Source organism: Ahaetulla prasina, chromosome 2, assembly GCF_028640845.1.
Source record: "Ahaetulla prasina isolate Xishuangbanna chromosome 2, ASM2864084v1, whole genome shotgun sequence".
Taxonomy (NCBI): Eukaryota; Metazoa; Chordata; class Lepidosauria; order Squamata; family Colubridae; genus Ahaetulla; species Ahaetulla prasina.
The window spans coordinates 12,160,003-12,186,533 of record NC_080540.1 but is presented as its reverse complement, the minus strand read 5'-3'; the positions used below and the strand labels follow the sequence as shown (position 1 = coordinate 12,186,533).

Here is a 26,531-nt window from a genome sequence, read left to right as displayed (position 1 = left end):
ACGAAACATGCAATCTTAGGTTGTTAAATCCAGCAAATTTATTTATTTACTTGTATTTCTTATTTCCATTTTTATGGCTACTCACTCACACTTGGCTTTAGGCATTTTAAAAGAGTTAAAACAACATTAAAATAGAACAAAAACAGCCCACCAAGGTAACAAGCCCATCACAAAGGATGTTTGCCTTCATAATTTATAGGCATAAATTGACTTCTTGGTCTCTCTCTCTCTCTCTCTCTTTTAAATGATTTAGTAAGTCTAAAAAACTAGTAACAATGAATTCTAGTGCGACTGGAAAAAACAGGAACAGGGAACTTCCTGATTAAAATTCAGTGTTCAATAACCAAATACAAATATGCATAAAAGATAGATCTTCATAAGAACTGAGTCCTTTCAAACCCAAAGAAGGATTTTAGCCAAACAAGCAATTCCTTTAGCTTAATCTTCTGCAGGCTGGCTGGGATTTTTGTGAATTGTAATCCCACCCATCCTTGTGGAAGGTACTGAGGCGGCCAGCGGTCCGGATTGCCTCTTAATACAACATAGCCAGTTTATACAACTCATCAGAAAAGTACTTGGAAAAGATGGGAAAGAGGCACGGATCCCTCACGTGAATAGCATGTACATTTCAGCAAGGAAATGCAATTGGGAGAAAATTAAAAGAGATAACAAAACTCTGTTGGCTTAACCTGGATCCTTGAATCAATTTTGGAGCTCCATCAGAACCAAAGGGGTCAAACGTGCAGAATATGCCAAATCACCAATTCCCCATCCCGAGATTAAACTCGCCAAAAAGTCTCTAAAACAATGTTTCTCATACCACTAAAGCAGCTATAAAAAGGCTTAACTCTGGATGGATGCCACCGGCTGTCAGGAGTGAACATCTGGAAGTTTTCGGTGGGATTTGAAGACAGCCTTTGTTCTTAATTAATCCAGCAGAGTTGCAACCTGCTGTGTTTTGTTTTCAATTAATAAGCCATGCCCGCTAGCATAAATAAAGAATTAATTAGAGCTTCTAACGACAAGACCCACCAGCGCAAAGTTAGGGAGGAAAAAGGCTGGTTTTCTGCTGATCCAGGTTGAGTCCCAAGATTCGGGCATCACCGGGTGAGGTCGTAGCCAAAGCCATTTTTATCATTTTGACAGGCACCTGTGAGTAAGGACACCAAAGGAAAGAATGAGGCTTGGGAATTGAAAATACTAGCCTAGAAATGAAATCAAACCAAGTTTTATTTGGAGAGGGATTTGGTTTACTCTACGCCCAGGCTTCTCCTGCACCAGAACTAATATCAACACTAGTGTAGTGAAATGATTCCAAATGTTTAATAAAGACACTCAAAGCTCTGCCTTCTGAAAGGCAAGTTATCTTTTGATGAACCAGAATGAATTTCAACAGGCAGGTGAAATGTTTGGAGTCAGAAGGGACCTTGTAGGTCATCTAGTCCAACCCCCTGCCCAAGCAGGAGACCCTACACCATTTCTGACAAATGGCAGTCCAGTCTCTTTTTGAAAGCTTCCAGTGATGAAGCTCCCACAACTTCTGAAGGCAAAGCTGTTCCATTGGTTGATGGTTCTCACTTGTCAGAAAATTTCTCCTTGTTTCTTGGTTGAATCTCTCCTTGATCAGTTTACAACCATTATTCCTTGTCTGGCCTTTGGATAGTTTTGAAAATAGGTTGACCCGGTCCTGTCTGTGGTAGCCCCTCAAATACTCTTATCTCGTTTCCCCTGGTCCTTCTCTTCACTAGACTAGCCATGCCCAGTTCCTGCAACTGTTCTTCATATGTTTTAGCTTCCAGGCCCCTAATCATCTTTGTTACTGTTCTCTGCACTTTTTCTAGAGCAGGGGTAGTCAACCTTTATATACCTACCACCCACTTTTGTATCTCTGTTAGTAGTAAAATTTTCTAACCACCAATCGGTTCCACAGTAATGTGCCGTGTATCGTCATCTGCGCATGCCTCTCGCGCATCGTGGATTGGGTTTGGGGGGAGGCACTGGCTACCAGCTCTGCTTGTCTGTTACAGCTGGTGGTGTGGGGGGAGATACGCGAGCTATTCTGGGACGAGGCTCTTTTGTTTGCGGTCGCATTATAGCGTCATTTAGTTTCCTTTACATAACGTGAACTAAACTTATGTGTGGGCGATACAAATAGTATATTTTCAGAAATTTAAATTGTCACGGGGAATTTTATGAAAACCTAATGATTTTTTTTAAAAAAGTCAATTAAATTAAAAAAAAAAGGAAAGTGCTTCAGTATTGGACAAAACCCCTACGGTCCATCATGAAAGCTGGAACGCCCACTAGTGGGCGGTAGGGACCAGGTTGACTACCACTATTCTAGAGTCTCAAGATCTTTTTTATAGTGTGACCAAAACTGGATGCTGAATTCTAGGTGTGGTCTTACTAACTAAGGCTTTATAGAGTGGTCTTAGAACCTCATGTGATCTTGATTGAATCCCTCTGTTAATGCAACTTAGGGTTGCATTGGCTTTTTTGGCTGCTGCCACGCACTACTGGCTCATATTTAATTGGTTGTTTACTAAGACTCCAAGATCCCTCTTACAATTTGTGCTACTAAGCCTGGTTTCACCTGATCTATATGTGTACTTTTGGTTTTTCTTGCCTAAGTGTAAGACTTTACTTTTAGTCTTCTGCTGGTAATAGCAGTACAGATAGTCCTTGACTTACAGCAGTCTATCTCCCTTAAGATTGCTAGCCCTGTGACCAATGGTCAATGCGATGAGAGTCATAGTCTAACACAGGGGTCTCCAACCTTGGTTTATTTAAGACTTGTGGACTTCAACTCCCAGAGTTGGCAAAGCTGGCTGAGGAACTCTGGGAGTTGAAGTCCACAAGTCTTAAAGGGACCAAGGCTGGAGACCCCTGGTCTAACATCAGCCAAATTATTGTTTCCCTACAAAGCCAAGGGACATGGTGGTTCAGTGGCTAAGATGCTGTACTTGTCGATCAAAAGGTTGGCAGTTCAGCAGTTCGAATCCCTAGTGCCACATCACGGGTTGAGCTCCCATTACTTGTCCAAGCTTCTGCCAATCTAGCAGTTCAAAAGCATGTAAAAAAATGCAAGTAGAAAAATAGGGACCACCTTTAGTGGGAAGGTAACAGCGTTCGTGTGCCTTTGGTGTTTAGTCATGCCGGCCACATGACCATGGAGACGTCTTCGGACAGCGCTGGCTCTTCGACTTTGAAACGGAGATGAGCACCACCCCCTAGAGTCGGGAATGACTAGCACGTATGTGCGAGGGGAACCCTTACCTTTACCTTACAAAGCCAAACCAGGAAGTAGGAAGGCCTGAACCTGGGACTGTGCATTTTTAAGGCTTGGATTCTCTCACAAAATTGCCAAGCTACAAGACAACCAATACAGGTTGTCCTAAACTTAGGACCACAATTGGGACTGGTACAGGTAGTCCTCAGCTCACGACAGTAAATGAGGCCAAAATTTACGTCATTAGGTGAGAAATTTGTTAAGTGAGTTTTGCTCCATTTTACAACTAACACGTTTTGTTACGCCAATCACTGCAGTTGTTAAATTAGCTAACAAGGCCGTTAAGTGAATCGGGTTTCCTCCATTGAATTTGCTTGTCAGAAGGTCGCAAAAGGGGATCACATGACCCTGGGACAGCACAACAGTCATAAATGTGCGTCAATTGCCAAGTGCCTGAATTTTATTCCCGTGACCATGGGGACGCTGCAACAGTGTGATAAACGGTCCTAAGTCACTTTTTTCAGTGCTGTTGTAACTTCGAACAGTCACTAAATGGACTGTTGTAAGTGGAGGACTAACTGTACTGCCATCGCTAAGCACTGTAGCCATTAAGTGTCAATTTATAATTTTATGACATTTTATGCGACACTCGTTAAGCAAGTCATGGTGGTCATTAGGCGAATCTGTGTTGTCCCCTTTACTTTGCTTGTCAGAAACCAGCCAGAAATGTCACAAATGACAATCACGTGACCCCAATATGCTACAACCATCATTAATGCCACCTAATTTTACTGTAGTCAGGTAACCATGGGGACACTGCAATAGTCCTAAATAGAATAGAATAGAATAACAGAGTTGGAAGGGACCTTGGAGGTCTTCTAGTCCAACCCCCTGCTTAGGCAGGAAATCCTACACCACTTCAGACAAATGGTCTTAAAAACTTCTAGTGTTGGAGCACCCACAACTTCTGGAGGCAAGTTGTTCCACTGATTAATTGTTCAAACTGTCAGGAAATTTCTCCTTAGTTCTAGGTTGCTTCTTTCCTTGATTAGTTTCCACCCGTTGCTTCTTGTCCTACCCTCAGGTAGAATCCTACCCTCAAGTAAAATCCTACCCTCAAGTAAAATCCAAAGCTTGGTGGTGACTTTTTTCAATGCCGTTGTAACTTCGAACAGTCACTAAATGGACTGTTGTAAGTGGAGGACTAACTGTACTGCCATCGCTAAGCACTGTAGCCATTAAGTGTCAATTTATAATTTTATGACATTTTATGCGACACTCGTTAAGCAAGTCATGGTGGTCATTAGGCGAATCTGTGTTGTCCCCTTTACTTTGCTTGTCAGAAACCAGCCAGAAATGTCACAAATGACAATCACGTGACCCCAATATGCTACAACCATCATTAATGCCACCTAATTTTACTGTAGTCAGGTAACCATGGGGACACTGCAATAGTCCTAAATAGAATAGAATAGAATAACAGAGTTGGAAGGGACCTTGGAGGTCTTCTAGTCCAACCCCCTGCTTAGGCAGGAAATCCTACACCACTTCAGACAAATGGTCTTAAAAACTTCTAGTGTTGGAGCACCCACAACTTCTGGAGGCAAGTTGTTCCACTGAGTAATTGTTCTAACTGTCAGGAAATTTCTCCTTAGTTCTAGGTTGCTTCTTTCCTTGATTAGTTTCCACCCGTTGCTTCTTGTCCTACCCTCAGGTAGAATCCTACCCTCAAGTAAAATCCAAAGCCTGGTGGTGACTTTTTTCAATGCCGTTGTAACTTCGAACAGTCACTGAACGAACAGTTGTCAAGTCAAGGACTGTCTGTAATTATTTGTGGGTAGGGACTTTCCGATACTCACAATCTCCCAGTTTCTCTTCAAGAAACAGGAGCTGCTCGCTGAGGGATTCCACATGGTCCAAGTAACGAAGGCGGTTCCACATCTCCTTGATCTGGGTGGGCTCCACGGAGGTTGGCAAGATAGAGATGGCTTGCTCCAGGCGCTGAGGAAAGGGAAGGACCCAAATCGCTTATTAAGAATCTTCTTTGCCTTCTGAGCGAGGCGCTTCCCACTTTGTCTCCTCTCCCCGCGGAGAAACCCTGAATCCCTCCCATTTTAAAACCCATTTTAACCCTCCCGCCCCAAAATCAAAGAAACCAAGCAATATCCCCATTTGCCTGGGGAGACTGGATTCCTGTCATTTAATTGAGAACCCTTTTGAGTGTCAACACATATTTATTTATTGTTGGAAGAAATATCCATCTTGTTCAGTTCCAAGTCGGGAGAAAAACACTGGAGACAAAATGGAGACTGGAAAGAGGGTTTAATGGGGAAGTAGGACCACCAAGCACATGGTTCTGGGCAGCTAACCACATGGAGCTGAGAGTGGGAAGTATTTATACCTTCCCTTGGGCTTTGCACTTGAACATCCTGTTCCTGTGCAAGAACATGTATTCTATTGGCTGTTGTCAGACTTCCATGGGGCCATGTTCAAATCCTAGGAGTTTGTCTGAGCTATGTTTGGTTTAAGTTTGGTCTGCTGATGCAATGAAGGGCTTGTTGGGCAATTCCTATTGCGGCTGAGGGCTAATCCTACCTTTGTTCAGACTTTGCTGCAGGGAATTTTTGCCTATGAATAGAGCTAGCTATCGCTTTATCTCAGGAATTCTGGGAGCTGGCTCAGGAATTCTGGGAGTTGCAGTCCACAAGTCATAAAAGGGCCATAGTGCCCCACCCCTGGTTGTTGTGGCCTGCCAGTGGCCAGCGGAGCTGGCAGTAGATTCGAACAGTGAGGAAGTTGGGGAGGAACATGGGCCAGTCCTGGAGTCTGGGGAAGGCTCTGATGAGGGCTCTGCGTCAGAGGCAGAGATGGTGCCAGGGTCGTATGACAGGTATCAACTGCCTTCGGAGTCAGACATCAGTGAGGCAGACGAACAGCAGGAGCCTGTTCCCAGTGTGCTCATGCACAGAGTTGCCAGACAAAGGAAACTGCTAAAGAACAAGGGTCAACTTGGGAGTAAGGCCACAGGTGGATGATGAATGGCCCCTCCCAGAGGGAATAAAAGAAGAGCGAAAGGTATTGCGGTGTCTGAAAGATATTGGCCTGGATACTCTCCAAGCCTGATAAAGGTCGGTAATTGTGAACTACCTTAAAAGACTGTGGGAGAGGAAAGACTTTGCTTGAGAGGAATTCACTGTAAATTAAATAAAAGGGGTTTATCGGGACGAGGACCCTGCATCTTCATTCTAGCCCCAACCCCTTCACTATTTCACCATAGTGAAAGAAAAATGGAGGGACTGCTGCAAAGTCCCTCAGAGTCACTTTAGATAGGGAGGTGGATGGCCTATAGATGTAACGAATAAAATAATAAATAAGAGAGACCAGAACCTTCCTTCTAGAGTGGTATCTTTCAAGAGAGCAGAGAGCCTCACCTCTTCCAGCTGTTCCACTTTTGCTTGAAGCTCCTGGATCTCATTGGGAATTGTTTCCTGAATCCCTAAAGTTTGCACTGCAAGATAAGAAGGAAGAAAACGTGAGAGGAACTTTGCCAAAACGAGTACAGGGAGACCTCGAGTTACGATTATAACTGAGCCCCAAATTGCTGTTCTTAAGCAAGACGTTTAAGTGCGCTTGGCCCCATTTTACGACCTTTTTTGCCACCGTTGTTAAGCGAATCGTGGCAGTTGATAAAGTCAGTAATCTGGTTGTTAAGCGAATCAGGCTTCCCCATGGACTTGGCTTGTCAGAAGGTTGCAAAAGGGGATTGCGTGACCCCGGGACACAGCAACGGTCATAAGTGTGAAGCAGTTACCCAGCATCTGAATTTTGATCACGTGATCATGGGGATGCTGCAAAAGCTTTCATAACTGAAAAATGGCCATAAGTCACTTATTCAGTGCTGTTGTAACTTTGAACGGTCACTAAACAAACCGTTGTAAGCAGTGGTGGGTTTCAAATTTTTTTACCACGGTTTTGTAGGTGTGACTTGGTGGGCATGGCTTGGTGGGCGTGACAGGGGAAGGATACTGCAAAATCTCCATTCCCTCCCCAATCTAAGGGAAGGTTACTGCAAAATCCCCATTTCCTCCCGATCAGCTGGGACTTGGGAGGCAGAGAATAGATAGGGGTGGGGCCAGTCAGAATTTTTACTATCGGTTCTCCGAACGACTCAAAATTTCCACTACTGGTTCTCCAGAACCGGTCAGAACCTGCTGAAACCCACCTCTGGTTGTAAGTACCTATACATGGACCTTTTTATCTGTGGATGGTTGACAGATCTTAAACCTGCGGAACCCTGTAGTGTAATACCATGCACGTTTTATCAAACCTCAGATTCGCTGATCTAGGAAATATATATATGCAAATATATTTAGAATTGCTTCGATATTTTTTTTTTTTGCCAAGCCGTTTGTTTCCTATCTCATTTTTTTATGCCCAGACAGCACCTTCACTTCCTTCTGAGAATCAAAAGCCCCTGGAAGAGAAGCAGACTAGAAACTTAACAAACAATGACATATATACACTTTCAAAGACGTAGTGAAGTTTTAGGAGCTAGAAACTTGTTTCCGCAAAAGAAAAGAGGTTCATCAAGTGCAACGCTCAACACCCAGTCAACTTATTTATGGAGGAGTTGCAAATTACACAAGCTGAACAATATCCAGCTGTAATGAGAAACCGACCACATTGTTGGTCGGCGAAGAGCATTTCCTCTGGCACAAAGAGAAGTTGTGAAACTGAATGCATCACCTTCTCACAGGGCTTCGGCCCTCACGATCTGCACCTCGACACCAAAACAGAAGCACCAGATGCAGACTGGGCTGTGCATAACTCTTGTTGTGCAGCTAAATGACCACAGACCGGAGTGTTTACAATAAGAACAAGGGTGATGCATTCAGTGCCCTTTGAGACTCTCTCTTGTGCAGCTGCTTAACAGCTCTGGGTGCTTCTGCCACTTCCCCCTGTATCAACCAGGAGCTACTTGTTGAGGCCAAAGGAAAGTCCCAGCTGTTGGGTGAGGTTCTGCTCTGCCATGAGACGAGGAGGCTCAAAGACAGTAATTGTGAAAGGGACCTTGGAATCCTAGTGGACAATCATGTAAACATGAGCCAGCAGTGTGCAATGTTGTGGTACGCCAGCAGCCTGCAGAGCTGGCAACGGAGTCGGACAGTGATGAGGCTGAGGAAGAACATGGGCCAGTCCTGGAGGCTGGGGAAGGCCCGGATGAGGGCTCTGCGTCGGAGGCAGAGGTGGGACCAGTGCCATCTGGGAGTGAGGTGTGGACTCCGGAGCCTCCAGAGGCGACAGTAGTGAGGCAGAGGAAGAGGAGGAGCCTGTTCCTAATGCACACATGAGAAGAGCTGCCAGAAGGCAAGAGCAGCTAAAGCAAAGAGGACGACTCGGGAGTAGGGCCAAGAGATGATAATAATAATAATAATAATATTTTTATTTATAGATTGGCCCCTCCCATAAAGCTTAAAAGACCAGCAATGGCGTTTGGGCTCTTTGCCGGAAAACAATGTTGATAGCCTTGTCTTGCTGCATTTATTTCTTGTCGGCGTCTTCTGCTTTTGAACTTTTGCCAAGAAAAGCCTTTGGCAGTTTGCCTAATTAGACCAAGGTTGGTGAAAAGACTGAAGAATTGTGTTAGGAAGAATTTGCTTTGATTTAGTTTGGACTACGCTGAGAATGAGTTAATTCTCAGCTATTCTAATAAAGTTTGTTTGTTTTTAAACTGACTTGAGTTTACTACTACCTATTTGAGCCTGGGTCACAACATGCGGTGGCAGCCCCAAAAGCTAATACTATCCTTGGTTGTATAAACAGGCGTAGAATCAAAATCACATGAAGCATTAGTGCCATTTTATAAAGCTTTAGTAAGGCCAAATCTGGAATACCGCATCCAGTTTTGGTCACCACGTTATAAAAAAAAAGATGTTGAGACTTTGGGGAAAAAAAGAAGAGCAATTAAGAGGATTAAAGGCCTGGAGACTAAAACATATGAAGAACGGTAGCAGGATTTGGGTTTGACTAGGAAAAAGGACTAGGGGTGGGGGGGACACATGGTAGCAGTATTCCAGTATTTGAGAGGCTGCCACAAAGAGGAGGGGGTCAGTTTATTTTCCATAGCACCAGAAGGCGAGACAAGAAGCAATGGATGGGAAACAAATCAAGGAGAGAAGCAACCTGGAATCAAGGAGAAATTTCCTAAAAGTGAGACTAATTAACCAGCGGAACAGCTTTGCCTTCAGAAGTTGTGGGTGCTTCATCACTGGAGGTTTTTAAAAAGAGACGGGACAGCCACTTGTCTGAAATGCTATAGGGTCTCCTCAGTGGTGAAATCCAATTTTTTTTACTACCGGTTCTGTGGGCGTGGCTTGGTAGGCATGGTGTGGTTTGGTGGGCGTGGCAGGGGAAGGATACTGCAAAACCTCCATTCCCACCTCACTCCAGGGGAAGGATACTGCAAAACCTCCATTCCCACCTCACTCCAGGGGAAGGATACTGCAAAACCTCCATTCCCACCTCACTCCTGGGGGAAGTATATTGCAAAATTTCCATTCCCACCCTTCTCTGGGGCCAGTCAGAGGTGGTATATCTCTGAACTACTCAAAATTTCTGCTGCCGGTTCTCCGAACTGCTCAAAATTTCCGCTACCGGTTCCCCAGAGCCTGTCAGAACCTGCTAGATTTCACCCCTAGGTCTCCTGCTTGGGCAGGGGGCTGGATTAGAAGACCTCCAAGTCTATTTGCTTCCGCTTCTGCTTGCTGAGTCCAAAGGAAAGTCCCAGCTGTTGGGTGAGGTTCCGTTCTGCCATGGGTTGAGGATGTGAAAGTTGGTAGAAATGTGAAACAGACACAGCTAGGCGACTGTCAGGCACTTTAGAGTTTCACTAACAATTCAGCCATGCAGAAAAGGGATGTCAAAATACATTTCTAAGGTCAACAGCTGGCTGTTGATGGCCTACACAAAATGGTCTTCCTAAAGCAAAAGTCAAGATATACAGAATGGATAGACAGAAGACATCCAGTCGGACAGGCAAGAGCTTCACTTCTACCACCGGGAGTAAGAGAGAAATTCAGTGGGGTGGAAGATACGATAGTCCTTGACTTACAACAGCTTATCAATGGTTAGAGAATAAATATGAAAGCAATATATTGTAAAAATAGATAAGTAAAGAAGAGAAATGTTAGGTTTATGTTATTTTATCAGTATTATTATTATTTAGTATTAATATAAATAAATTAATATAAATAAATAAAAGGGCTGTGAAAATATTTACAGACCCCTCGCATCCTGGACATAAACTGTTCCTACCCTCAAAACGACGCTACAAAGCATCGCACACCAGAACAATTAGACACAGGAACAGATTCTTCCCGAACGTCAACACTCTGCTAAACAAATAATTCCCTCAAAACTGTCAAACTAGTTACTAAATCTGCACTAATATTAATCTTCTCATCGTTCCCACCACCCATCTCCTTCCACTTATGACTGTATGATTTACAGTCATAACTTATCACTTACAATTTATATTGGTATTGATTGTTTCCCGATCGCTTATTTGTACTTTAAGACTATCATTAAATGTTGTACCTTAGAATTCTTGATGATCTTTTATTTATGTACACTGAGAGCATCTGCACCAAGACAAATTCCTTGTGTGTCCAATCACACTTGGCCAATAAAAAATTCTATTCTATTCTATTCTGTTCTGTTCTGTTCTGTTCTGTTCTGTTCATTTCTATTCTATATAAGAATGATTGTAAGAAATGAATATGGTGGTAAGTTTAATTCTTAAGACACAAAGAATTTTATACTCAGAATGACACACTGTCTTATGTAAGATAAAATGTTTGTATTAAAAGAAAATTTAAATTTTTTTATAAAAAAGACAACAGCTTGTTTAGTGTCCGTTCGAAGTTACAACGGCACTGAAAAAAGCGACTTATGACTGTTTTTCACACTTTTCCCCCGACTGAGAGTGTGAATTACCAGTGTGTTTTGTGTAGGACATAGTCCTCAATTTACAACAGTTCATTTAGTGACTGTTCGAAGTTACAGTGGCACTGAGAAAAGTGACTTACGACCGTTTTTCACACTTACGACCTTCACAGCATCCCCTATAGCCGTGATGGCAAACCTTTGACATTCCCGTGTGCCAGCCTGCGTGCTGGAAGTGGCACGCAAAACCGTCCCACGAGGTATGCGTGGCCCTGCTGGCCTTCGCGTGCGCGGGAGCAGCGATACCGGAAGAGTGGCGGTCCATCGCGCATGGAGCAAGCCAGCACCCAAACACCCAGATACTGGCATGGAAGAACACCCGACAAACAGCTGGCCATCGCTCATGCGCACAACGTCAACCCAGAAGGTCGGGTTCTGGCCTGCACACATGTGCCAGAATGCTGCTCTTTCGGGTTCTGCCACTCCTGCGGGCGCAACAGCCAGCTGACCGGCGCATGTGTGATCACAGGAACGCAGAAGAGGAGCCAGCAAAGCCGCGCATTCTTCGCGGGATGGTTTCGCATGCTGCTTCCGTCACCTCTGCCATAGGTCTGCCGACACTGCCTCAACTTATGAGTCATGTGATTTATATTTGGATGCTTGACAACCTACTCATATTTATAATGGTTGCAGCATCCCGGGGTGAAGCGATCCCCTTTTGCGGCCTTCTGACAAGCAATGTCAATGGGGAAACCAGATCCACTTAACAACCATCTTCCTATTCTCTAGGTAAAGTAAAGTAAAGTAAAGGTTCCCCTCGCACATACGTGCTAGTCGTTGCCGACTCTAGGGGGTGGTGCTCATCTCCGTTTCAAAGCTGAAGAGCCAGTGCTGTCCAAAGACGTCTCCATAGTCATGTGGCCGGCATGAATAAACGCCAAAGGCGCACGGAACACTGTTACCTTCCCACCAAAGGTGGTCCCTATTTTTTCTTCTTGCATTTTTACCTGCTTTCGAAACTGCTAGGTTGTCAGAAGCTGGGACAAGTAACGGGAGCTCACCCCATTACACGGCAGCACTAGGGATTCGAACCGCTGAGCTGCTGACCTTTCGATCAACAAGCTCAATGTCCTAATCCCTGAGCCACCGCGTCCCCTTAATATTACACCGCATACATTGATAAAATACATCCTACGTCAGACAATATTCAGTTTCTTCTCTGTCCTTAATAAGAAAGGTTAATCTGTCCATTTCTGCACATTCCATTATTTTCTGCATTACCCTCTCATCTGACAGGATCTCCTCACACTTCCGTTGTTGCGCAAATACAATCCTAGCCACAGTCAAATATGTAGTCTTTTTGTCGTATTTTTGCAGTAGAATGCCCAACCTAAATAATAATAATAATAATAATAATAATAATAATAATAATAATAATAATTATTATTATTATTATTATTATTATTATTTAATTTTTATACCACCCTTCTTCTGAAGGACTCAGGGCGGTGAACAGGCAGATAAAATAATACAATATATTACAATAAAAACACTATTTAAAAAACTTATTCAATATAGCCTAAATTTAAAATACAATACAAAATATAAAATAAACCCCAATAACATCCATATTTAAAAACCCTATTTAAGCCAGTCCTGCTCGGAAGAATAGATATGTCTTCAGCTCGCGGCGAAAGGTCTGGAGGTCAGGAAGTTGTCGAAGTCCTGGGGGAAGTTCATTCCAGAGGGTAGGTGCCCCCACCGAGAAGGCTCTCCCCCTGGGGGTCGCCAGCCTACACTGTTTGGCTGACGGCACCCTGAGAAGACCCTCTCTATGGGAGCGTACCGGCCGGTGGGAGGCATGTGGTAACAGAAGGCGGTCCCGAAGATATCCCTGTCCTATGCCATGGAACGCTTTAACGGTGGTAACCAACACCTTGAAGTGCACTCGGAAAACCACAGGTAGCCAGTGCAGCCTGCGCAGGATCGGTGTTACATGGGAGCCACGAGTGGCTCCCTCTATCACCCGCGCAGCTGCATTCTGAACCAACTGAAGTCTCCGGGTGCACCTCAAGGGGAGCCCCATGTAGAGAGCATTGCAACTGGCGGACCAGGCGGACCTGGTAAAAAGCTCTCCTGGAGACGGTCGCCAAGTGATCTTCAAAAGACAACCGTCCATCCAGGAGAACACCCAGATTGCGCACCCTCTCCATTGGGGCCAATGATTCGCCCCCAACAGTGACTTGCTGCATTTATTTCTTGTCGGCGTCTTCTGCTTTTGAACTTTTGCCAAGAAAAGCCTTTGGCAGTTTGCCCAATTAGACCAAGGTTGGTGATAAGACTGATGAATTGTGTTAGGAAGAATTTGCTTTGATTTAGTTTGGACTACGCTGAAAATGAGTTAATTCTCAGCTGTTCTAATAAAGTTTGTTTGTTTTTAAACTGACTGAGTTTACCTACTTGGGCCTGGGTCACAACATTTGGTTACATTTCAAACTGCAGTGATTCAGTTAACAAACGTGGCAAGAAAAGTCGTAAAACAGGGCAGGACTAGAAGATGTCCAAGGTGCCTTCCAGGTCTATTCTATAATAACTATAATAAAAACTTCCAATGTTGGAGCCCCCACAACTTTGAGAGGCAAGCCGTTCCACTGGTTAATTGTTCTCACTGTCAGGGAATTTCTCCTTAGTTCTAGGCTGGTTCTCTCCTTGATCAGTTTCTATCCATTGTTTCTTTACACCCAGCAAGTCTTTTCACACTGCAAGTCAACGTAACACCCACCTTTGGTGCCGAGCAGAGGCACAGCCTGGCCGGTGGGAAGCAGATGACAGCTCTTGCCATCTGGCTCAAGGATGTACCCAGCCCGACACTGACACTTGTAGCTGCCAGCAGTGTTAAGACAGTCTTGTGCGCAGTGAGCAAGCGGCGTGTTGCACTCGTCCACATCTAAACAAACCGGAAGCAAAAAATTAAAAAGTGATCAGAACGGTGAGTTTTAACTGGGATATCCTCATCCGGCCAAATCTTGGCCTCTGGAACAATATTCATCCTGATACATGCATCACCCTGACCAAGAATGGTAACCATTGTATTTGGCTAGGGCAGGGGTGTCAAACTCAAGACTCGCGGGACGGTGCTTAGATCTAGCCCGCGGGGCCATCCTGGAAACAATGAAGGACCAGCCCATGTTGCCTCTGCCAGTGAAAACGGAGCTCAGGAGCAGAGGTGGGTTTCAGCAGGTTCTGACCAGTTCTGGAGAACCGGTAGCAGAAATTTTGAGTAGTTCGGAGAACCGGTAGTAAAAATTCTGACTGGCCCCGCCTCCATCTAGTCTGCCTCCCAATTCCCAGCTGATTGGGAGGAAATGGGGATTTTGCAGTATCCTTCCCCTGCCACGTCCACCAAGCCATGCCCCGCCCACCAAGCCACACCCACAGAACCGGTAGTAAAAAAATTTGAAACCCACCACTGCTCAGGAGGGCCATGGGCAGCCCACCTGAGCTCCGTTTTCACTGGCAGTGGGTTGCAGGAGGCCATCGCAGCCGAAAACAGAGTTTGGGAGCCCGTTTTCATTAGCAGAGCTCTCAGACCGCCGCAGGCACCCTGGAAACGAGCGATGGCCAGCTGGCCACGTTCATCCTGGCCATGCCTCCCCCCTCCTCCTCCCGAGATCAAGCACAAACCTGATACGGCCCTCAATGAAATACGCCCACCCAGTCATATTTACCCCACCCCCAAACAAGCCACACCCACTGAACCGGTAGTAACAAATTTTACATTTCACCACTGCATAGGTTCGCCATCACAAGCCCTACGCCATTTCTGACAGATGGCAGTCTTCTTGAAAAGCTTCCGGCGATGAAGCTCCCACGACTTCTGAAGGCAAGCTGCATACATTTTCTACATAGCCCTCAATAATCATAAGGACTAGAACCCCATCCTTTTCTAAAAAAAAAATCCACTGCTCACTGGTCAGATTTGGCCCACAAAAGAGAAAAGAGAAACCTGCCTATCGGCCTGGTACGAGAAGAAGAAAATCTGAGCAAAGGGAGAAGACGCAGGACCAGGAACCAAATCCCTGAGATGCCTGCCTTCCACTCACCAATCTGGCAATACCGTCCACCCCAGCCAGGCGGACACTGGCAGTTATTTGGTTGGATGCAGCTGCCTCCATTCTGGCATGACTTGTGACAAATGGCTGGGGGGAGAAAGGAGAGGGGGAAGGCTCACCGGGTGTCTCCACACTTAATGTACCAACCATGTTCATTAGTCCCAAGAGTGGTTGCTTTGTGTTCCTATCTCCATGTCATATAATATAGGTGGATGCATGCATAATTTTGTATGTACCATATGTATGTCTTTATCTATTTAAGGGACGTGGTGACTCTGTGGCTAAGACGCTGAGCTTGTCGATTAAAAGGTCGGAGGTTCAGCGGTTTGAATCCCTAGTGCGGTGTAACGGGGTAAGTTCCCGTTACTTGTCCCAGGTTCCGCTAACCTAGCAGTTGGAAAGCATGTAAAAAATACAAGTAGAAAAAATAGGAACCACCTTTGGTGGGAAGGTAACAGCTTCCGTGCGCCTTTGGCATTTAGTCATGCCGGCCACATGACCACAGAGACGGCTTCAGACACGCTGGCTCTTCGGCCTTGAAACGGAGATGAGCACCGCCCCCTAGAGTTGGGAACGACTAGCACATATGTGTGAGGGGAACCTTTAGCTTTAGCTTTATGTATGTATGCATTTATTTATCTTGTCATGTTTATGTTTATATTAGAGGTGGAGACCCTTTGAGAGCCAGCTGTATGCAATGTAATTTTGTATGCCGATTTGTGAACATTCAAAGTGACAACAAAGTTATTCTAAGTTCTATCTGGAGAATTGCCTTTAAAAAAAAATTAATTGCCTGGGCTGAAGTACAGATAGCCCATGACTTATGACCACAATGGAGCCCCCAAATTTCTGTTGCTAAGCCTAATCAAGGAACTAACAAGAAAACCCTCACCCGCTCTCCTCTAGCGCTGATGATGTTACCTAGTTGAGTAGGTAGACAGATAGACAGATGATAGATAGAGATAGATAGATAGATAGATAGATAGATAGATAGATAGATAGATAGATAGATAGATGCACTAAGAAAAATTCCTTGTGTGTCCAATCACACTTGGCCAATAAAAAATTCTAGATAAATAGACAGACAGGCAGGCAGATAGACAGATAGATAGATAGATAGATAGATAGATAGATAGATAGATAGATAGATAGATAGATAGAAAGATAGGCAGGCAGGCAGGCAGGCAGATGGAAGATAGATGAGAGAGAGAGACAGAGAGAAGAGTCAACAGTTTAAACTAAACATTCCCCTACTCTTCAAATCCCTCTGTTAACCATCTGTTACGGGGTTGTATTTAGCGCATAGGAAGCCCATCGGAAATTGTTCTACGGGATTTGAGCGCTCACCTTCCTCGCACTTAGTGTCTCCCAGGTGACGTTTCTTCCATCCTGGGCAGCAAATGATGTGGGCCTGTAAAATCTCTTTCCTCACCTGTCGCGTGGCTACCCGGTAGGCCGTCCTACAGAAGAGAAGCCATGGTCATTCTCTTGAACGGAGTGGACAGAACTTCAAATAACCCCATCTATTTTCCCCATCTAATTTCCGGCACAGGAGCACTTACAACAAAGGAAGGACATTAGCTGTTAATTACATGCAGTCCACAACTCATGACCATTGTTTGAACTCACCCCATTCCTAAGAGGACCACAAGGGGCGTGCATAAACGCACAAACGTGCCTACCGTTCCTGTCCTATTGTTTTTCTTTTCTTCTTCCTATATATATATATATATATATATATATATATTTGTTTTCTGAGGTTTTCGCGGGTGTTTGTATGTAGGTCTTTGGTTATTCGGGTTTTCTTCCGCGTAAAATTGGAAGTGTCTTGGCGACGTTTTGACGAAGTCTCATTCGTCATCTTCAGGCTTCAGCTTCGTGCTTCTGGGAGCAATGTGTGAACAGCTGCAATCACACATTGCTCCCAGAAGCACGAAGCTGAAGCCTGAAGATGACGAATGAGACTTCGTCGAAACGTCGCCAAGACACTTCCAATTTTATGCGGGAGAAAACCCGAATAACCAAAGACCTACATACAAACACCCGCGAAAACCTCAGAAAACAAATATATATATATGCTTATACCTCCTAATATTTACTCATATATATGTTTATATACTAAATAATTTTTTATATGATGTTGTGACAAAATAAATAAATAAAAATAAAATAAACTGGAATGTCCATCACTAAATGATGCACTCATTAAGTCACGCCTTATTTTATAGCAATAGCACTTAGATTATATACCGCCTCATAGTGCTTTATAGCACTCTCTAAGTGGTTTACAAGGTCAGCCTATTGCTCCCCCAACAATCGGGGTCCTCATTTTGCCGACTTCAGAAGGATGGAAGGCTGAGCCACCCTTGAGCCCTTCAGGATCAAACTGCTGGCAGTCGGCAGAGTTAGCCTGCAATACTGCACTCTAACCACTGCGCCACCAAGGCTCCTAAGGTCATTTTATGACCCCCCCCTTTTTTTTGCCACAATTTTTAGGCAAATCCAGCTTCCCCCAATGACTTTGCTTGTCAGACTCCAGCTGGGAAGGTCACAAATCATGAGACCCCTTGATACTACAACCATCATAAACCACTGCGAGGTGGTGCAGCGGTTAGAGTGCAGTACTGCAGGCTACTTCATCTGACTGCTAGCTGCAGTTCAGCAGTTCAAATCCCACCAGGCTCAAGGTTGACTCAGCCTTTCATCCTTCCGAGGTGGGTAAAATGAGGATCCAGATTGTTGGGGGCAAATATGCTGACTCTGTAAACCGCTTAGAGAAAGCTGTAAAAAGCACGGTGAAGCGGTATATAAGTCTAAGTGCTATTGCTATAAAGGCATGACAGCTGGCAAGGGATCAGGGAGCAGTCATGTTCTTTCTGGGACACTGCAATAGTCAGAAGTAAATTTTTTCAATGCCACTGTAATAAGTCTGTTAGACAAATGATCATAAGCAGGGGTGAAATACTCCCGGTTCGGACTGGATTGGCCAATCCGGTAGCGATGGCGGCGGGTGGTTTGGAGAACCGTTAGCAAAAATCCCTGCCCCCTGCCCTGCCCGTGGCCACCCAATTGCCTGCTTGCCACTTCTTTTAAAAAAATGCTTTTAAAAGATAAAAAAAAAAGGCTCCGACAATCATAGCTGAGCCACGCGATCATCAGAGCCTTTTTTTTTAACTTTTAAAATCATTTTTTACAACCTATTCGGCCAAATAGGTTGTGAAAAAAATGCAGTAAAAAAAAAGATTGCACGCCACAGCTGATCAGCACCCCCCACGCGCTGTTCTACTTACCCCATGGCTCCTTTTGGCATGCACTGCATTTGTTGCATGGTACGCACTGCGCATGCAGCACGCATGCGCAGCCAGTGAGCCGGAAGTAAACCGGTTCAGTTTTCACCACTGGTGATTAGTCGAGGCCTACCTGTCTCAATCAACTGGCCTTGAACACTGGACTCCCATTTATAATTGGCAAACAGAGGGATATTTAATTGGTATCTTAAACCAGGGCTCCCCAACCCCTGAGAAGCGGCCCAACTACCAAGCCGGGGCCTATTCACAACTGGGTTGCATGAGTGGAGACCGGTGTGCGTGCGCATGCAACTCAAGTCGTACGAGTGGCGGGCCAGCACACATGCACGCACAAGCTGCGCGCATGTATGCCTGCCTGTTGCTCTCACAGTCCTTCTCCCCCCCCCCCCCCCGTCGGGCCACCAAGCCCCAAAGGTTTTTTTTTTATTTATTTTTTATTTGCATTTATATCCCACCTTTCTCCGAAGACTCAGGGCGGCTTACACTGTGTCAAGCAATAGCCTTCATCCATTTGTATATTATATACAAAGTCAACTTTTATTGCCCCCCCAACAATCTGGGTCCTCATTTTACCTACCTTATAAAGGATGGAAGGCTGAATCAACCTCGGGCCTGGTGGGACTTAAACTTGCAGTAATTGCAAGCAGCTGTGTTAATAACAGACTGCATTAGTCTGTTGAGCCACCAGAGGCTCAACAGGTTGGGGATGACGGTCTTAAACAATCGTATAAGTGGCACATAAGTGACTTATGACTTTTTTTACACTTATGACCTTTATAGCAGGGGTCACCAACCTTTCAGACCTCAGGGACTACTAAATTCATAATTTTAAATCCCGAGGACCACTAATATAAATTTTTTTAAAAAGATAAATAGTATTTAGTACAATATAAAAAATGCAAATAATTTTTCTGCGGACCACCAAAATTTTCTCGCGGACCACCAGTGGTCCACGGACTACTGGTTGGTGACCACTGCTTTGTAGGATCCCATGGGATCACCTTTTGCCACCTTCTGACAAGCGAAATCAATGGGTTAGCCAGATTCATTTTACAACCGTGTTACCAACTTAACAACTTCAGTGATTCACTTAACCACTGTGCCAAGACAAGTTGCACAATTTGGCAAAACTCACTTAGCAACCATCTTGCTTAGCAGTGGGAATGTTGAGCTCAACTGTGCTCTAAGCCGAGGAGTATCCGTACAGCCGAATAATAATATACACCTCCAAAGAAATCATGTTTGAAAAAGAGGCTACAATTATTACATCAGACACAAAACAGAAGCAGAGGCAGAACAACAGCAACAGAGGTTGCTTAGTGAAATTGCCTTCCCTGACAATCTGAAACAGGTCCTGCACACTCCAAAACTTCCTCTTAGCATTACTAAATGTTACACAGCCCTTGCAAGCAATTCCACGCTGCTTTGGAGAACTCCCTCTCTAAATTCTCCAAATCCCTTTATAATTGGAAGTATTATGTGGGAGTGGTAGAACACGACATCTGGACTTGACAAGCATTAGAGGAGCTGATCTAAAAATTTCCATTAAATAGGAATGTTAGATAAGATAACCTTTATTGTCATTCTTTTTACTGTGAACACACTGGCCCATATTAAAAATGAAATTCTGCTGCCTGCTCTCAAAGAAAATGTATCTATCAACCCATACACATATATAAAACCCATATACACACATGCTATATATATCTACTTCTACATTTATATCTATCTATCTACTATCTATCTATCTATCTATCTATCTATCTATCTATCTATCTATCTATCTATATCTAACAATCATAATAATAATAATAATAACAACAACAACAACAACAACAAAGTTGGAAGGGACCTTGGAGGCCTTCTAGTCCAACCCCCTGCCCAGGCAGAAAACCCTACACCATCTCAGACAGATGGTTATCCAACATCTTCTTAAAAATTTCCAGTGTTGGGGCATTTACAACTTCAAGTTGTTCCACTTATTAATTGTTCTAACCATCAGGAAATCATCTATCTGCTATCTATATCTATCATCTATCTAACAATATATACAAAAATATGCATATCTCTATCTCTATATTTATATCTATCTCTCATCTAGCTAGCTAGCTATCTAGCTAGCTAGCTGTCTACCATCTGTCAATATCTATCTATCTATCTATCTATCTATCTATCTATCTATCTATCTATCTATCTATCTATCATCTATCATTTCGAATAGAAATTCAAATATGGAAAGAGGAAACTTGAGAGTTCACAAGTTTGATGCTATATGGAATAAAACTGTGGCTTAATCTAGATGTTCTGCTTTGGATACCATAAAGCTTCCTCCCAGAAGGTAACCAGGAAAACAGGTTGTGAAGAGGACATGTAGCGTTCCAGATAATTCTGCGGACCCTGCTCAAGCTTTGCTTGTATGCTATGTCCTGGATAGAAGGAAGTGAACTACCAATAAAATTTTCTGCCATCCTCACCACTCTCTGCACCTCCTTCCTGTCTGAAGCAGTAATGCTTCCAAACCAGACAGTCATGCCATAGGACAGAAGGCTCTTGATCGTCCCTCTTTATAAAGTGGTAAGGACAGGGGAAGGAAGATGTACTTTTCTCATGTGACGCAGAAAATGCAGATGCTGCTGTGCTTCCCCAGTGTCTCACTGCTGAGCCACCAAGCCAGCCTGTTGTAGTTCTCCTTCTCCTCTGCCACAAATATAGGACCCTCAGATCCTTTTGAATCTTCGTCTGACCAAAATTTTGATCATACCTGTAAGAACTGCACACGCGAGGTCCTGGGCACAGCGTCAAATATGGCTGGTGTTGGGGCTTGGCGTACGTCTCATTGTAGGCTAAGGGGATTCTCAGCATATTTCGGGCGCACACTCGGCTGTGGGTAGAAATGGAAGGACACTGAAAAAGCAAATTTGTCTCTCCTAATCCATACAGAATTGGTCAGAAAAAACCTAGAGCAGCAGGAGAACGTTTTACCCTTGGCTAAATTCTTCACGGAGCCAGTCTGATATAGTGGTGAAGCAGTGGTGAGATTCAACTGGTGTAACAACCTGTTTGCTGAGCACATGCGCCAAATACATGCTCTGCGCACGCGCAGTGCGTTTGAAAACAGCTCTAAAACTTACCAGTGTAACAACCGGTTCGCTGAGCATGCGTGCCAAACATGCACTCTGTGCGTGTGCAATACATTTGAAAACAGCTCTAAAAATTACCTTCTACTGCAGCCCCAGTGAGTAACCCCAGTGACCCGCCCTGAGTCCTTCGGGAGATAGGGCGGTATATAAATATGATTAATAAATAAATAAAAAATAATAAAAATAAAAATAAATAAATAAATAAATAAATAAAAAAAAATATAAATAAATAAAAAATAAAAAATAAAATAAAATAAATAAAAAAGCTGAGGAACGGCAACCCGCTCTGCTGCGCCTATCAGCTGCACTTCAAACAAAGGAAATATAGGTCGGTATAGCACAGGGGCAGGCGGGTGGGACCAGCTGATCATTGGAGCGAACCAGTTCGCTCTCAGTTGATCATCAGAGCTAATGATTCACCCGAACCGGTCTGAACCAGCTGAATCCCCAGCGGCGAAGGCTCCCGGGTAGAAACCAGGGGACTGTGAGTTCTAATCCTGCCTTAAGCCCAGTGTCAGCCGGGTGATCTTGGGCCAGTCAGTCCTAGGAAGGAGGAGGAGGCCTCCTACTTCTGAAAGCTGGCCAAGAAAACTGCAGGGATTGGTCCACACGGCTTCCAGGAGTCAACCCTGACTTGAAGAAACAAACAGACAAACACCAAACCCATCATCCTCTCCTCTGAATTCTCTCCCTCTAGCAATTCATCTTCTCTTTCACACATCACCAGCAGTGGACTGCTGCCAGTTCGAACCGGTTTGAGTGAATCGGTAGTTCCGATGATCAGCTGGCCCCACCCACCTACCACCAGCCCTATCCTGTCCTATATTTCCTTCTTTCTGGCTCAGCTGATTTGGGGCAGCAGAACTGATATCTGCACCTCTGCTGTTCCACATACCGGGTTTGCCTTAAAAGGTAAGCAGCTGAGCTTCGAATTGCTGTATTTTGAACGCTGCATGCAAGCGCGTTAGGCACGCATCCGAGCGCTCACAGAACCGGTTGTTAAACTGGTTGCAGCCCACCATTGCACATCACCTGGAAAAAGGGAGCCACCGAGTTCAGGTGTGCAGTTTGGAGCGGAGAAAATCCGGTACAGAGAGAAAAATTCTGCAGAGGGCTTCCCTGTTCACAGTATCTCTCACTCCTTCTAGAGGCTTTTCAAGCTAAAACAAAACAAAACCAGGAGTCATTTTCCAATGGTGTTCCCAAAGCCGCTTTTTCAAAAGACGACTAGACTATGTTTTTTCCTTGAGGAAAACATTTCACTTCTCATCCCAGAAGCTTCTTCAATTCTGACTGAATGGAAAGGGGGTGTGTGGAATGGAAGGATCCTCCTTCAACCACCATACCTGTGTGAAGGGTTTACAGGTTTAATCCATCCGTCCCTCACTCCCACCATCCAGTCAGAACTGAAGAAGCTTCTTGAATGAGAAGCGAAACGTCTTCAAGGAAAAACAGAGAAAGTCCAGCTGCCTCTTGAAAAAGCAGCTTTGGGACACCATTGGAAAAGGCTCCACAAGTACCAGATGTGCTAATACGAAGTCCGATTAGTCACTTGTAATATTTATTTATTTATGTAATCAATTTAGGTAATAAAATTAGTCAATTTGTATACAAAGATTGTACCCAATTTCGTATAGTTATTACATACTTATGCTTATATATACACTTATATATCGTATAGTTACTTCAGGCTTATGCTTATATATACTGTTGTGACAAATAAATAAAATTAAAAAAAAAAATAACAGAGAAGTAACATTTTTTTGAGCAGAATTTTTTTCTACATTTAAATAGCTGCTTGCTGGGGAGCAAAGTAATATAAAGCAGTTTCCGTGAGTAACGCTACTACAAGTAGTCCTTGACTTACAACAGTTCACTTAGTGACCATTTGAAGTTACAACAGCACTAGAAAAAAAAGTGACTTATGACCGTTTTTCTCACTTATGACCATTACAGCATCCCCACGGTCACGTAATCAAAATTCAGACGCTTGGCAACCGACTCATATTTATGACGGTTGAAGTGAAGCGGGGTCATGGGATCCCCTTTTGCGACCTTCTGACAAGCAAAGTCAAGGGGGGAGCCAGATTCATTTAATAACCGTGCTACTAACTTAATAACTGCAATGATTCACTTAACAACTGTGACAAAAATGGTCATAAAATGGGGCAAAATTCACTTAGCAAATAATTTTGGGTTCAATTGTTGTCGTAAGTCGAGGACTACCTGCGTTTCTGAGAGAAGGTCCATCTATGGAGGTCACCAAAAGTTGACACCGATTTGAGGGCACAGAATCAATCATTAATTTTAAAAATTACGACTATTATTAGAGCCAAATGGTACACAGCCGTAGTCCAAGTTGCTAGGTTGAACAGTGAGAGATTGTGAGTTCAAGTCCCGCCTTAGGCACAAAGTGACTTAGTGGCCAATCACTCTTTCAGCTGTAGGAAGAAGACAAGGGCCAAACCACTTTCAAAAAAGTTGCCAAGAAAACAATCAATGGATTGTAACATTAACAATTATCACTATTACAGGAAGTCCTTAGTTATGACCAGTGGTGAAATCCTGCCGGTTCTGTCTACTTTGCACGAACTGGTAGCGGTATCGGCACGTGGTTTGGCGAACTGGTAGCGGTGGCAGCACGAGGCTCCGCCCACCTGCCCGGATGTTGTTAAAACCAGGAAGTAACCCATTTTTGACCCTCTGCGCATGCGCAGAAGGCTTTGCGCATGCACAGAGGGTCAAAAAATGGACGTGACAATGGCGCGCGCACGGGTGGTGCGCACACTTCTGAACCAGTAGAGAAGGTAGGTAGATTTCACCCCTGGTTATGACCATAATGGAGTCTACCATCAAGTCATGACAATTGTAAAGCGGTCAAATAACTGACTTGATTTTAGGACCTTTTTTGTGGTGGTCGCTAAGAGAATCACCGCAGTTATTAAGCAAACAACACAGTCATTAAGCAAGCTAATGGTTTGTCCTGAGCGTTGTTTTGCCAAAATCAGAAGTAAAAGTCAGTTTTTATCAAAACGGTCATAAAACGGGATTACGTGACTGCAGGACAACGCAAACAGCTGTAAATGGAGGCTGGTTGCCGTGCACCCAAAGTGTGGGCACATGACCGCAGGGAGTTGGCCATAAGAACTTCAAATCTGGGTTGTAAGTCACCCCTAGATAGGTCCGTCAGAACTTCAAATATTCGTTAAGCGACTGGTCATAATTCAAGGACTACCTCTATTCAAAAAGCTGCAGAATTTAGCAAGAGCTCTGCCACGAGAAGAAAAAAAGAACAACAAAGAATTACTCATCATTCTCCTATTTGATGGATCTTTTTTTTCTTTTTAAATTAAGTGTTGCAATCGTCAGGATATTCTTGTGGCAGTGAGTTCCACAGACACTAGTTCCCATCAAAAACACGGGACTTCCTTTTTTTCTTTTCTTTTCTTTTTCATCTTTGCTTTCATCTGCTGAGTCAGCACAGTGCACCAAGTCCAACGGAAGCCCACCACAGCCGAATGAGTGGTTAACTCACGCTAGGGTTGTCTTTTTACGCAAACAGGTCTCTCGATTGTTTTCAAGGCATAACTAATTTTTTCAGACTCTTCCCAAGAACGGTAAAGAGGAATTGCTTAGGGCTTGAACCTTCTGGCTGCTGTGTGAGCCTAATATTATCACTCCACCACTTAGTTCCCTTCTTTCTAAATCGCCTTACCCCTCTCGTGGCTTGCTCTGGCCGAGCGTTTCCCTTAGAAGGAATATTACAAGGAATTTCCCACAAAGCAGGACAATGGGAACGGTGGCTAGCTTCCCCATTTCCCAGAGCGCAGGAAAACCTTCGGCGCCCAGGACCTGTGGGAGCGGAGAAGAAAAGTTAAGCAAGACAACCGATAAAATAAAACAAAGCCAACACAGAGGGAGGGGGGCCCGATATCTGTATTTCCTGTCTCTTTGGCCCTCTCCTAATGCTTAGCCAGCAGAAAGGGGTTCCCTGGTATCCTCCCACCCTACCCCCCCACTCAGAAGGGCCTCTCAGTCATCCTTTGGCTTCTCCAGAAACCACAGCTCTGCAGTGGGGTGTGCGTGTGTGTCACAATTTGCAAAACACACCCAGGAAATTTGATGACAACACAGAGCATCCAGTTCCTCTATAGGATCTTACTCAAAATTCACATGATACAATCGGCTGAGATTTTCCCCATGCTACTACATAGACAAATTTTTTTAACACCCCTGATTTATCACCGAAATGCTGACAACATATGGGGGGGGGGGAGAGGGGGGGAAGGAGGGAGGGAAAGCAAAGGGTCTTCCCTTCTGCAGCCCAGAAGAAGCCCCAATTTCAAGCTCTCAAGCTCCCATTAAAGGCAGAAGAGCGGAGAGGGCAGGAAAAACAGTTAGGGATGAACTGCAAGGCTCTGGATGGCCCCTAGAGGGCGCCAAAGCCACGCAGCGCACTCAAAGGTTGCTGCCTCTGCTGGTGATCCAGAGATTTGCAACTCAGATCGCTAAAACAGAAGCAGCTCCTGCATATTACAAATTTTTTTCTGCCCACTTCACAGTGCGGTATACATGCATGACCAGGATCCGTGTCCCTAAAAGGCTGTCCAGTCCCTCACGCACGCTCACAGACCCTCTGGCACCGGCTACCTGTTTCCGTGGCTCTCTGTATCTTCAGCCAGCCTGGAGACTCCAGAGCAAAAGCTGCTGACTGCAGTGAAGTTATCGGCTCGGGCTGGCTTGGATGATGGTGGGGTGTGTGTATGTGTGTGTGTGTGAGAGAGAGAGAGAGAGAGAA

At 44.4% G+C, this 26,531-nt stretch overlaps 1 protein-coding gene across 2 annotated transcripts; it reads right to left on the bottom strand.

Annotated features, from left to right (window-relative positions):
• Window positions 1-15: 15 nt before the first annotated feature.
• EGFL8 (EGF like domain multiple 8) lies at window positions 16-26,531 on the bottom strand. Of its 2 annotated transcripts, XM_058171710.1 has the most exons (9): window positions 26,384-26,531; window positions 25,449-25,585; window positions 21,355-21,474; window positions 16,633-16,745; window positions 15,277-15,372; window positions 13,956-14,120; window positions 6,661-6,737; window positions 5,089-5,230; window positions 16-1,150 (listed from the first exon to the last, which is right to left on the bottom strand). In XM_058171710.1, the coding sequence occupies exons 2-9, from the start codon at window positions 25,547-25,549 to the stop codon at window positions 1,101-1,103; spliced, it is 864 nt and encodes a 287-aa protein (XP_058027693.1). In that variant the 5' UTR covers window positions 25,550-25,585; window positions 26,384-26,531; the 3' UTR covers window positions 16-1,100. The 2 variants fall into 2 exon arrangements, with proteins under 2 accessions (XP_058027693.1, XP_058027695.1); XM_058171712.1 differs by lacking the exon at window positions 15,277-15,372.